The 12,303-nt window shown below is 38.5% G+C and overlaps 4 protein-coding genes across 4 annotated transcripts; 2 read left to right on the top strand and 2 right to left on the bottom strand.

The window, feature by feature from the left end:
* Positions 1-795: 795 nt before the first annotated feature.
* Positions 796-1,867, top strand: GCK72_025866 (uncharacterized protein; the record flags this gene model as incomplete). The annotated part of the gene is made up of 3 exons (XM_003105516.2): positions 796-889; positions 1,231-1,395; positions 1,809-1,867. The coding sequence occupies 3 exons, from the start codon at positions 796-798 to the stop codon at positions 1,865-1,867; spliced, it is 318 nt and encodes a 105-aa protein (XP_003105564.2).
* Positions 1,868-4,341: 2,474 nt separating this feature from the next.
* Positions 4,342-5,224, top strand: GCK72_025867 (uncharacterized protein; the record flags this gene model as incomplete). Its single annotated transcript, XM_003105581.2, has 3 exons — positions 4,342-4,378; positions 4,620-5,128; positions 5,177-5,224. 3 exons carry the CDS (start codon positions 4,342-4,344, stop codon positions 5,222-5,224), a joined length of 594 nt encoding a protein of 197 aa, XP_003105629.2.
* A 2,841-nt stretch (positions 5,225-8,065) lies between these two features.
* On the bottom strand, positions 8,066-8,329 carry GCK72_025868 (uncharacterized protein; the record flags this gene model as incomplete). Its single annotated transcript, XM_053736522.1, has 1 exon — positions 8,066-8,329. The coding sequence occupies one exon, from the start codon at positions 8,327-8,329 to the stop codon at positions 8,066-8,068; it is 264 nt and encodes an 87-aa protein (XP_053580088.1).
* A 36-nt stretch (positions 8,330-8,365) lies between these two features.
* On the bottom strand, positions 8,366-9,920 carry GCK72_025869 (uncharacterized protein; the record flags this gene model as incomplete). Its single annotated transcript, XM_053736523.1, has 4 exons — positions 8,366-8,483; positions 8,588-8,666; positions 8,759-8,995; positions 9,887-9,920. The coding sequence occupies 4 exons, from the start codon at positions 9,918-9,920 to the stop codon at positions 8,366-8,368; spliced, it is 468 nt and encodes a 155-aa protein (XP_053580089.1).
* Positions 9,921-12,303: the final 2,383 nt, after the last annotated feature.

Below are 12,303 nucleotides of genomic sequence, written 5' to 3' on the forward strand. Positions count from 1 at the left end.
CGCTGTGGAGACCACCACCCACAGTACTCCCCAGACCAAAAAGGAGAGAGAGCGAGTAGAGGAGGAGACACAAAGAAAAAGAGGACAAACTGTGCGGACCACTCGGTCGGCCCCCAGGAGTTGCGCATAGCGGGGTCACTCGTATTACGTCTTTTTTCTAGAGTATTTTAATGTTTTCTCTATTTTTACCTGCCACTTTTGCACAGAATGTATGCTTTCAACGTTTTTCTGTTTTTTTTGTGTTTCATATTCTCATAAGAAACTTAGAGACAAATAAGAAAAAACATGGTGAAACAATTTTAAGAAAAGACAATAGTTTCTTCAATTGGCAGCTAAGCGATTTGAATAAGGACGCTGATATCTAAAACTGAGGTCATCCGTAGTGAAACGAAGCGTTTAACTCAGTCCTTTATGCTAAGCATTTGTGGAACAAAAGGGACTGTAAATCTAATTTTCTTCATTTCTCTAATTTTCAAAAGAAATTCGGTTCAGTTTATCAAAATTGTGATTTTATTTTATTTCTCGATAGAGAACCCCTAAACTATTGCATTCCCGCTTTTTATTCTCAGTGTTCGCGTAGTTTTCCTAATGACAACGCGTGTAACAATGTACGTAGAGGTGAAGTACCTAACGATTTCTCCCTAATTATCAACTCTGCTCATTTGAGACCTGTCTTAAAAGTTCTCATTTTCTCGCGTGTTTCTTCCTTTTCTCCCCTTACTCCGAGATTCTCTTTAATGAATGTGTGTTTTGTAAATACCATTTATTTCTAGTAATCAATTTGTTCCAGACGAGATGCCCGCCGAAAAACGAGATATTGCTAAGGAGCACAATGAGGATTCCACCCCAGTGACGAAATACGGGAGATTCGAAAGAAGTCAACCACCTGGTGAGTAGATATTTTTAGAAAAACTTCTTTTTTTTCGCTAAGACGTATGATATATATTAGGTTGATGCAGAATTTTCTGCAGTTACAAAATTGCTTTTTGAGATTTCATTTCTTAAGTTTGAGATCAACTTTTTTTTCTCGATTTTTCACTTTCCTCACGATATCTCGAGTTGTATTGAACCGAGAACTTTGGAATTTGGCACAGTTATGTAACTTGATATGGGGAAGATGGCTAAAAAATCAGATTTTAAGATGGATTTGTTAGCTTCGAGTTACACTCAAATAACCTCAAAATCTGCAGTTACAAAATTGCTTTGTTGATTCAAACCTTATTTTTGCAGAGGTCCTATTCCCCAACTCTATTTCCGGATCCGCTCTTCTTGCCAAGAGACGTCTCCAGAGTGTCACAAAGTCGCCGAGCTCGTCGCTGGAGAAGATCAACTCTCCTACATACTTTCAAATTTTGAAAGATTTGAGACAAATCGAGAGAGATTTGAATGCCCCAGGTTAGTACAACATTGTATCAAGAGAGTTTGCAGGTCATTAGTTGATAATGTTTTGTAATGAATTCTGAAACTGTTAGAAAAAAGGAGACGTTAGTAGTTGTGGTTCATGGAAACGGCTCCGGGACATTTCGCCACTAGACGTTTAGCCACCGGACATTTCGCCACCAGGAAATTCGCCACCAGACGTTTCGCCACCGATTTTTGGAAAATTTCCAAATCTTTATGGGGAGAAAAACATATCACTAGCATGTGTTGACTATGCTGATTAAGGCGATATGTTTTTCTCCCCATTAAGGTTTGGAAATTTTCCAAAAATCGGTGGCGAAGTGTCTGGTGGCGGAACGTCTAGTGGCGAAAAGTCCCGGAGCCATGGAAACAACATTAGTTTTCATGCTGAGTTATTTATTTTACAGATTTTCCGGCTACGTCTTCATCAAATGGACCACCCCAAAAGGACCTCCGCAATTTGTAATCCCTAGTCAAAAGAAGGACAGACCAGAGGATAACGCAAACCACAACAAAAACACAAGTTCGCCAGAGACCTCGAAGAAGTTTTGGCCGATCACTGCTACCCACTGGGTACACGGACCGGCCTACAAAAAGTTGTATAGCTGAGGTCAAATATGAATTGAATTTTTAATATATTTTTTCTGTCAAATTTATGCACTATTATCATAAACAGTATTATAATTTTTACCATATATACATCATTAACGTTTTCAGCGAAAGTTAACAAAAAATGTAGATTAAAAGAAAAACTTCATTCTTATATTTTATCATCTGTACGGGCTTATTCTAACAAGGTATCTATCGGCAAAGTAATTTCTTGCATTCTCTGCCTTTTTTTGTCCTGAAAGACACATTTTCGAGCTGTATACTTCAATGGGCTGTCCCTTTTTGAGTTGGGTTCGCACTAAAAAGTTGTCATTTACAAAAATGAAGCACTACTTCTCACTTTCACACTTCAAAAAAAAGTTAGCATTTTGAAAAAACCAGTGAGGCTGTAGCACATCCGCAATATGGACCATTTTCAATTGAAAACAGCAAATGCGACAATGTTTTTGGGTAGTATCGTTTCTCAAGAGATATGTAAATCGGAATAATTTGTGAAGCTGGCCGATAACATAAAACCCTCTTAAATTTCCATTTAAACAAAAACCTAAACTAAACACATAGGTGTTTTTATTACGGTCGGTTAGACACGTTACGGCTATCACTGACCATCATTTTATCTTTTTATATCGAAATATTTTATAATTATTCGAAATCAATTTTCTTATTCAAAAAACACCTAGCACCTCAACAAAACAAATCTTTCTCATCTCAAGGTTCTCGTTATTACACCAACTGGTCTTTTTTGTATGTGTGTCTGCGTCCGTCGCTTTGCCCACCGCACATTTAACCGTAAACAAGAGGAGGAGGAAGTGTGTGCCCGTATAGCTCAGTGGCAGAGCGTCTGTCTCGTAAACAGAAGGTCGGCGGTTCAATCCCGCCTGGGGGCATTTTTTTTGGTAACTGTTAATTTTGTTATCAGGCATCACTTTTATCAAGCGAAGAATATGGGAAACGTTGTGTTTTCATATTTTTCTGAATTTTGATCACAAAAATGAAGACTTCAATTGAAAATCAGCTATATTGAGCACGTGTTTCAATATTTTGTGTTTCATTTTTAGTCAATTGCTAAATTTTAGACAAAAATCAGCTCGGCGGTTTGTCCCGGATAATCCCGATGTCGTAACGGAGAAAAAATTTCACTGCGCCGGTTGCTCAATCAGGGCGATTGTTTCAAATTGGGGGTAGTAATGTAGATGCTTAGTGACTATATCATTTTCATAAAAACCCGACACAATGCGGTTATATATATATACAGAGTAAAGACAAAGATTATAAAGTAAAGACCATAATTCTAACACTTTTGGTCGTTTTCAGTTGAAAATGTCCAACTTTGATAGTGTGTCGTGGTAATACTGATTGTCCCACCAGGTGAATTTCTAATAAATCAACCAGATACAAAGTAGTGCTTTATTTTTGTAGTGTACAACTTTTTTGTCTGGGCACTATAAACGACAGCTCCAAAAATCTTACTGTTTTGCACTGAAATTGGTCGATTTGAGGGAGAAATCTTTTTGTTGATATGTAACTTGCTATAGTGTGACCGTACAAAAAAGTACTCAACTACAAAAATGGAGTTCTAGGCCCCTATGATTCATTGAAAACTTACTTAGTGGAATAATGAGTAATACCGTTACACACTCCAGGTAATTTCAAGTTGACAGGTCAAAAATCGCACTACGTTGTATTGAAATAGGACGATTTGAGGGAGAAATTACTTTTTTGAGATGTAACTTGCTAAAGAACGTCCGTACAATAAAATTGGCAACCTCAAAAATGGAGTTGTGTATTTGGTCTGGTCGATCCATAAAAAGTTGTTTTGAGGGACAGTTATTTTTATCATGATGCACTCTCAAAGTTGGACATTTTCCACTGAAAAAGGAAATATGTGATATCATTTTGGCCGGTACTGTATGTATGGTTGAGGCAATTAGAATTGAGACCCGTATCTATCCACGCATATCCCGCTATCCTGCTCGCTATCACAGTATAATCACTCATTCTCTGTATTTCCATTTTATATGCTACCGTACTCCCCGGAAAAACATGTTGACAATCTCCGATCTCTATAAACCATGAGAAAAGAAACATCAATATATCAATTTTGTTATTCATGTCCCAACCCCATTACTTTGCATAAACACTTATTTTTGCCCCCATTAAAACGTGAATCACTAGTGAACGGTCCCCTCTATTTGTTTGTTTTAGAGTGGGAGGAGCGATCGAGTCGAAAAATGTATGGAGAGCCTTTCGCTGTCTTTCTCACTTCCTTTCGTTTGTTCCCAAAAATTTTCTTAATCGAATTTTTGTCTGTGTTGTGGCTATTTCAACCTGATGGCAGAAATAAATACCTTCCAGCCCAGAGGAGCTGGTGAGTAATGAAATTACCGTAAATACTGTATTATAACGACACCTGTAATAGAACGGCACCCCATATACACTCCGAATTCATGAATATGATTATCCCGGTAATTTTTCTCGGCCAAAAAAGTTTTTCGTTTAACTTTAATGAGTATCTGGAACCAAAAAATTTCTCTTGATGGCAGAGGAACAATATAACGGCATGCTGTTATATAACAGTATTTACGGGAGTTTTCATAATTTTATTCCAGGTCATTTCCCATGTCGCCATTGCTATAAAGTGTTCAAATACGAAAGAAATCTCCACGAACACGTCTACGGAAACCATCCTCCAATGCATTACTGTTTTTTGTGCAATAACATTTTGCCTATCGAGCACAAACCAATTCAATTGCACATGATCACTATCCACAATCTTCCGGACACAAAAACCTGTGCTTGCTGTGATGCAACATTTGCCAGAAAATCTATCTATGATAACCACAAGAAACAAATTCGAAGTGGAGACAAGGTCAAACTCGAAACAGCAATTGCCACTTCTATCCGTTATCGAGATCCAATCTTATCAATCATGAATCCTAAGAAGAAAATGGAAGTTGAAGAACAGGAAGCAACAAAAACGCTGATGAACAAGCTTCCGTATAAAATCGTCTACTCCAATGACAAAATAATTCCAAAGTCTGCTCTCCCAATACTCGCGGAAGCTGCAGTTGACATCATTCAAGCTGTTGGATTTGAAAAGCTGGGGATCCGTGCAAAAGTGAGTTTTCTATAAGCTCTTCTAACTCAAAATTGTTTTTTTTTGCAGAAGAGGAAAATTGATCGCGGTCCGGCCAGCCAAATGAGGACAAGTTAAAACACTCATACCAGCGATGAGCGGTTTCATAATTCATTTGTATACTTTTTGTTATTTTTCGTTATTTTTTTATCGAACAACCCTGAAAGTATAATAAATCAAGCACAATAAACAAAAAAAGTCAAATATCATCACTTCAAAAAGTTTGCAGCTACTGGAGCAACTATTACAATAAAAAAGAAATACAACACGAAAATCGGTGGTTTTATCAAAAAGAAAAAAACATTGGCTTGCCTTTCAGTTTTTTTGTGTCTTAAAAGCGGAGCACTAGGGAAGAATGTGCGGGGGATCAAGAATTTAATCGTATTAATGGACAAAAAAATTAATGGTGGAAGGATATTTCGAAATTTTCGCAGAGCATCCCTTCCGATTGATTTCCTGTGTTACAAACGCTCCTTGAGAACATGGTTTTCTGAAAAAAATATCATTGACTACGGAAGTAATGAAATAACGGAACAACAATAGAGGAAAAAGTGACCTGTAAAATTAAAGCGCACTCAATGCAAAACTGCTTGAATCCGCAAAATTGTTTCGACATTTCATCACGTCTCCTTATTTTCTCCAAATTCCATTCAACCAGCAGTCTGGGGCAAATTCGTTTCCAAACATCGTAGCTGCATGACGAAAAAGTAAGCATGCGGTTGCGTAGCGGCTCGCCTGAAAATTCGTTCACTACGTTATTTACTACAATATTTATGAATTTTCGCATAAAAATATAAGAAAAATTACCTTTATAACTTTGCAGTTTGCATCTGAGCCGCGTTTCTAGTATAGTGTACATCTCGTTCTACATAAATTCTCTTATTTAATGTGAGGCTGTAATCGGGGCGCCATAGGACATCCAGAATCATCTTGAATTGTCGGTTATCAGGGCGACTTAGAAACTTGAGAAATATTGATGACTCCATGGAATAACGCGAGTGTCTGCCTAATCACGACGGCTTTCCAGAAGGTTCCAGGTGACGAGGGCCTCATACGAGCCGAGTTTGCAAATGGAGCTTTTAACAATCATCCACATTGACCTTTGAACTATACGATTTTCTGCGTCCGTAGCGTTTGATGTATTTTGTCCATGAACACGTCCTCTTTGATTTTCGAGAGCAAAAACCTATTCTCTTCTACTTTACACGTTCGATCGTTAGACGTGAATCTTTGACGTTTTCTTTATATCCGCTTCATAGTCGGGAGCTTCAAGTACATCTGTGAAAAATGAACCAATATTAGTTTGCTTTCGAATAATACTCACTTTGCAACACGGCAACATGTTCAATCAATTGCTGTCATAGTCCAATGTCAATCTAGCCTAATCTTGTCGTTTCAGCAATATTTCTGGCAGTTGTTTGCTGACAAAGTCGCTGTTATGCCGACACTTCTCATTCAACTGTTTTCCTTCTCGTTCTCTCTGTCAGAAGTTTCTTCTAGATCCAGCATTCCGATATCCCGTCCACGTAATTACAGTTAAACGATTAAATTGAGTCAGTGCAGCTTTGTATTCTATTTCAGCGATCTGGAGCTGACGCAATCACAAACAACGAAGCAGCATCGCATAGAAGTATTAAATCGGTCATGTATCGGAACACCTGAAAATCAATACATATACTACGGGAATAGTGGACTTGCGGAACAAAAATCTAGGAAAAATTACCTTCGAAATGTTGCGATTCAAGATTTATTTGAATCAGATGCATTTGCGGTGGTTTTGTAATGTAGTCGACTTGTAAAAACAGTGGACACTGTCTTTTTCACTGGATTGGGCCTGCTTCCAGTAATTTTTATCAACAGACTACTTTTCTTTGTCGACAAATTTCAAGCTCTTGGTTTGTAACGCTTTGCAATTCTCGCATTTTGATTCGGTATTGCAGAAAATCATGTTGGCAATATAGTTATGACTCCGTTCTTGTGCAGCAACCCGTGATTTGACTGGGCGAGTCGAAATGGAGTTGTACAGCCTGAAAAAAGCAGATAAGCTTGGTGTTCTACATTTGAGTCTACTAACCTTCATCCGAGTTTCTCGATTTTAACAGCGAGTACTATTTTCCCAGAGCCAGTTGTGTTCTTCTCATCTGATTCCGCAACATCGGACCCAAGAAATCGATAATCCGCTGATAAGAGTTATCTTGAATTGTCGATCCTCAGCAGGGGAGCCCAGAAACTTGAGAAATATGGACGATTCCGAGGAATAACGCGAGTGTCTGCCTAATCACGACGGCTTTCCAGAAAATTCCAGCGGACGAGGAACAGTATGTGCCGCTGAATAGCCGAGCTCGCAAATGGTGCTTTCAGTAATCCTTCACATTGAGCTTTGAACTAGACTTTTTTCATCCGTAGGGTTTGATGTCACTTGTCCATAAGCACGTCCTTTTTGATTTCCGGAAGCAAGAAAATTCCATTGACAGACGGAATTGCAGACACTTAGCAATTCTCTAAGTAACAGTTGTTTTTTTTCAGGAATGCTTCGAAATCTTCTCCGTTCTGAGCGACGTTCATTGCAGCTCCAGAGAGAACGTAGGATGAACGAATGAGGCACGCGTAGCCGACCTGGAAATAGGAAAATAAGTTGAATGATATAATTGGGCGCGTTGAGAGTGATTTAGAAAATTTTATTATGAGAGATAACTGATATTCTACTTATTTCACTGGTTTAATGACAACATTTCATCATTTCTCTAGTCTCACCTGATCAGCGAACTTCTTCGCATCCCCCATATTATCGTTTCTTCTTCAACTGTGGCTGGCTGATTTTCAGTGGCTTCAATCTTCTTGTGAACTTGAATCGATCCTCGGCGTTATCGATATCGCCCGGTGATGTTCCGAAGATCTTGACTTGAGCTCTACTCAAGCTCATCGCAATATTGTTCGATGCCTATCCTCCGAATGCCAGCATACTCCTCTCGGTTGTTCAATATGATACACATCAAGAACAGTTTTAAATGAGATCTTCTCAAAATACAATCGATCACACATATCGTAATCAGTGAAGACAGTTTCTGGATTACAAATGACTGTAATAGTGGAGTATCCATGTGCATCCAATTCACGAATGCATCTGACACAGTCAAATTCGACTGAAGATCCGATACGGTAGACTCCTGATCGGAGAACCATCACTGCCTTCTTCCTGTTTATTCGTTCTCGACTCCATTAATAGTGGTGTTGTAGAGTTGTTTGAGTAGACCATTTTCTGGCGATTGTGTCGATTTGTTTCACACATGCTTTGATTCCATTGGCGAAACGGGCCTTGCGGACAGTCTGCTCGTTGCTGTAACAAGAGAATAAATTTCACGGTTATTGATCTGTCAGTATGCCCAAATATCCAGACTTCTATCCTATCTGTCTGTCTGTATCACCAAATGTTCAGCTCACCTTCCAATCTTCTTTGCAATCTGTCTATCCCAGAATCTGGCTTGTTTTGCTTCCAACAACAACTCAGCAGACGCAGACACTGTATTGACATAATTCTTCTCTTATAATAGATATCTACGATATTCTGAATTCTATAAAAAAACCATTCGTCAGTTGCAGTCTACACATGACCCTTCTCCACATCGAAATCTCCAGAATACATTCCACGTGCAAAAACGAACATTCTTTTATATGTCTCAAAACATCGCCCGATTCTCATGACCTCTCCTGCAGATTTCATCGAACTTCCGATTTGAGCGCTGGCTCGAGCAAATTTTCCAAGATCCCAACGTTGAATCTTCAGGACACAATAGTCGAGATTTGGCTCGAAGCAGGCAGTAGTCGTACCAGTGACACTGTTAAGAATGACTGAAAAATGTTATCCGAGAGCGAGTTTTGCATCTATGGATATCCAGTTATTTTGGAAAGAGTTGGCTTCTATATGGCAGTGTCGTCGAACGATACGTTCTATTCGGCTGAACTACTGCCTCAGGTGCACTTCAAACTCCAGACGTAGTGGAGGTGCTGTGGAAGTTTCTACCCGTTTTCATCGATTATCATTTTTCGGTACGAGACGAGATGAAGTTTCCAACAAAACATTGCTCAGCAAAGTTCACATCATGAATCGCTCAGCAAAGTTCACATCAAACCTTGATTCCGATTTCTCTAAAAGAAAAAGTTTCAGAAAATTGAGCATAATTACAAACTCACATGTTTAATTTGAATACCGTTGATACTCCCACTCAATCAATTCTACCACCAATAACACAACAAACATCAAAACAGATTCCCAATGAATCGAATCGTCTACACTTGAAATAACTGGCTTCTCCGGGCAAATGGTGTTTTAGCACTAGACATCGGGTTGCCTATTGATCTTCCTTAATCCTCCAACTTCTACGTTCATCCTTTCATGAGCTTTCAGAAGTTGTCCAGGTTTAGTTTCTCGCGACGAAGTTCTAGACAGCCAAAATGTGGGATCTGGACCATCCATCCGTATAATCCTCTCTATTTCCGCTTGCAGCATCTCAATCTAATGTAGTTGAGTAGAATTTTTGCCGAAAATTTAGTTGAACATTGATGTAGAAGCAGTACTATCATGTGATGCTGATTTGAATAAACCATGAAGAGCTAGACGTCAAAATCTTCCCATCGATTCCTGTTGTTTCTCATATCGCAGAGTAGACGTTTCCCGCTCTCTCGACCTCATATTCTGAAAAAGATATTGCATGATTATTCGAAAAATCTTTCAATTCTCACGTCGAACGTTAGTTGCTGCGATTGGTATGACCATTTGAGAGTGATGGTTCTGAGAGCATCAACGCAAATTCCAAATCTCATCGTGGAGTACTGCCCGGGTTGATGGAGAGCACGGAGTTGAGGTCAGAATGAAATAAGTTCTGAGGTCTCTCCGATTCTCAATCCATCCTTTGATCTTTTACCACACGTTCTCCAACAGGTAGTTCGGGACGGAGAAACATTTGTCAATATTGACCTGAAAATACAAAGTTATTCTATCGGATATTAAATAAAATCATTTTTCAAGCTGAAAGACGAATATTTTTGTGTGTTCGTCTTCTCATCAAAGATATGAGCCAATTTTTCCTTTCACAACCAGTTTTCTCACAAATTACCGGTAAATAACGAAATCAATACGTTCTAATGAATAAAAATTTATCTGAAACATTATTATACGGTTTTAATCTATATAATTGATTGAAAAGCACGTAAAAATGGTGAAAATAGGTAATTAGTTTGTTAGCCGTACTCTGCATCTTAAATCTCTAATGCGTGTCAATAGAGCGCGATTGTGTGGCCTAGCGGTGGAAAGTTCGGTCGTGGGGGAATAAAGTCAATGTCAGATCTTCAAAACTGGAAATTTAGACTTGTAATCGTCTTTAGAGTTTCAATAACTGATGGAAAAAATTTCAAAGATTCAAAAAACGGATATAGATTTTAAAAGAAGCAGATATCTGATAGTTAGCGGGCTAGAAAATCAGAATAATGTAATTTTCAGAGAAACTGCTTGGTTTATGGTTGCATTCTACATATTTTTAGATCAAACGCCGAGTTAAAGTCTTAGCTGAACTGAGTTGGGAGAAAGACGTTTACTTCTAAAAACTTATGCGATTTAAGATGAAAAAAAATTTGAAAAATTATTGAAAATTGCTATAAGCTGTAACAAAAATTGAATATCTGAAGGATTTCATGAAGATTTTTGTTTGAATCCTTCTAATAATCCTTATTCAACTTAAATAGAGCATTTTCAGTTAAATAATACAAAATTTATAGCAAAGCATCCAAAAATGGTTTCGAAAATCGGTTTCACTGACAAGAACCGTTGCAACCTGAGATCCCATCATATATCACGGTTGAATCACACTTTTCTTGAGTGCGTATTGCTTCATTCAGTAATTTTCTAAAGTTCGGTCAGGTTTTTTTTAGGAAAAATGGTATTTTGCTCAATTTTTGCTACTTTTCTGCTATTCTGTCAACTGTTTCTTAAATTCTTACATTTTTGATGCAAAAAAATGAAAGTTACAAAACGAGATCGTCTGGAAATAATTAGAATTTGCGCAAAGCCGTCAAAACCGTCAAAACCACAAGACTTTCACTCTGTTCTTAAGCGTGAAGAACGTTTTCATCAAAATTGGACTGAGAAATACAATTCCCCATTGCACGGTAAAGGTTTACGCCTATTCCTGTATTTTTTTGCAGTATTTTGAGTAGCAAAACATACGGAAGGCACTCCTGAAACGAGTAAGCGGCAAATCCAGAGTATCCAGACTCGTTGTTGTACATCATGGTGGCCAGAAAAATGGAATGTTATGAGTTGAGCCGTCTACTTTGGACGCAATCATCTGAAAATATGGCTATCAGGGGAAAGAATGATTTGCCGAAGAAAATATGTAGAAGACTACACCCATGTGGTGTTCAAGGGAGGCGAGGAGAAGAGAGAAAAAAAGAGAATCGATATCCAAGGGAGAGAAACAAAGACGAATGGTCCTTTCTGCGTCTCTCCGTTCCGTATTATCTTTTTCTTTTGACCTGGTTCGTATGCGCATTAGACATCGTCCGCGAGAGATGGCAAGTGTCCCCCCGCTCTTCTCGGTCTGTGTGTGTGTGTGTCCTGGGAGAAAACGAAGAAAGAAGGATGTGGTGGATAAGATTTAACGGTGGCTGGTGCGCAGGGGAAGGAAGGAGAGACCAGCTGAAAAACAATTTGTTGAAAGGAAGGAAAAAAGTAGGAAGGAAACAAATGAGCTCAAATCCAGGAATTCAGAAAGAAAAATCCGGCAGTGGAAACGAGAAAAGATGGTTCAGGTAATTCTTCAGCCTTTTGGAATAATAAATATTGTGTGAACACTGTTAGATGAATTTGGAAAAGGCAATTGACAACATGAGTTCTGAAAAGGACACGCAGTAGAGTCTAGGCAGCGATTTTTGTAGAAAAAAGGATTTAAAAAATTCAAGACGGTAGACAAATGAACTTGTGGGAGCTGATGTGCCGTGAAAAAAATGGGAGCTGATGTGCCGTGAATTATTTATAAATCGTGGAAGTTGTTCGAATGGGTCATGTAGTTGACAGCATGAAAACCGAAGTAAAAATATTTTAAAAGGTGGTAGAGTACGGGTTTTCACCCATTTCAACTACGAGACCCATCCGAACAAATTCA

Source organism: Caenorhabditis remanei, chromosome X, assembly GCF_010183535.1.
Source record: "Caenorhabditis remanei strain PX506 chromosome X, whole genome shotgun sequence".
Classification (NCBI taxonomy): domain Eukaryota; kingdom Metazoa; phylum Nematoda; class Chromadorea; order Rhabditida; family Rhabditidae; genus Caenorhabditis; species Caenorhabditis remanei.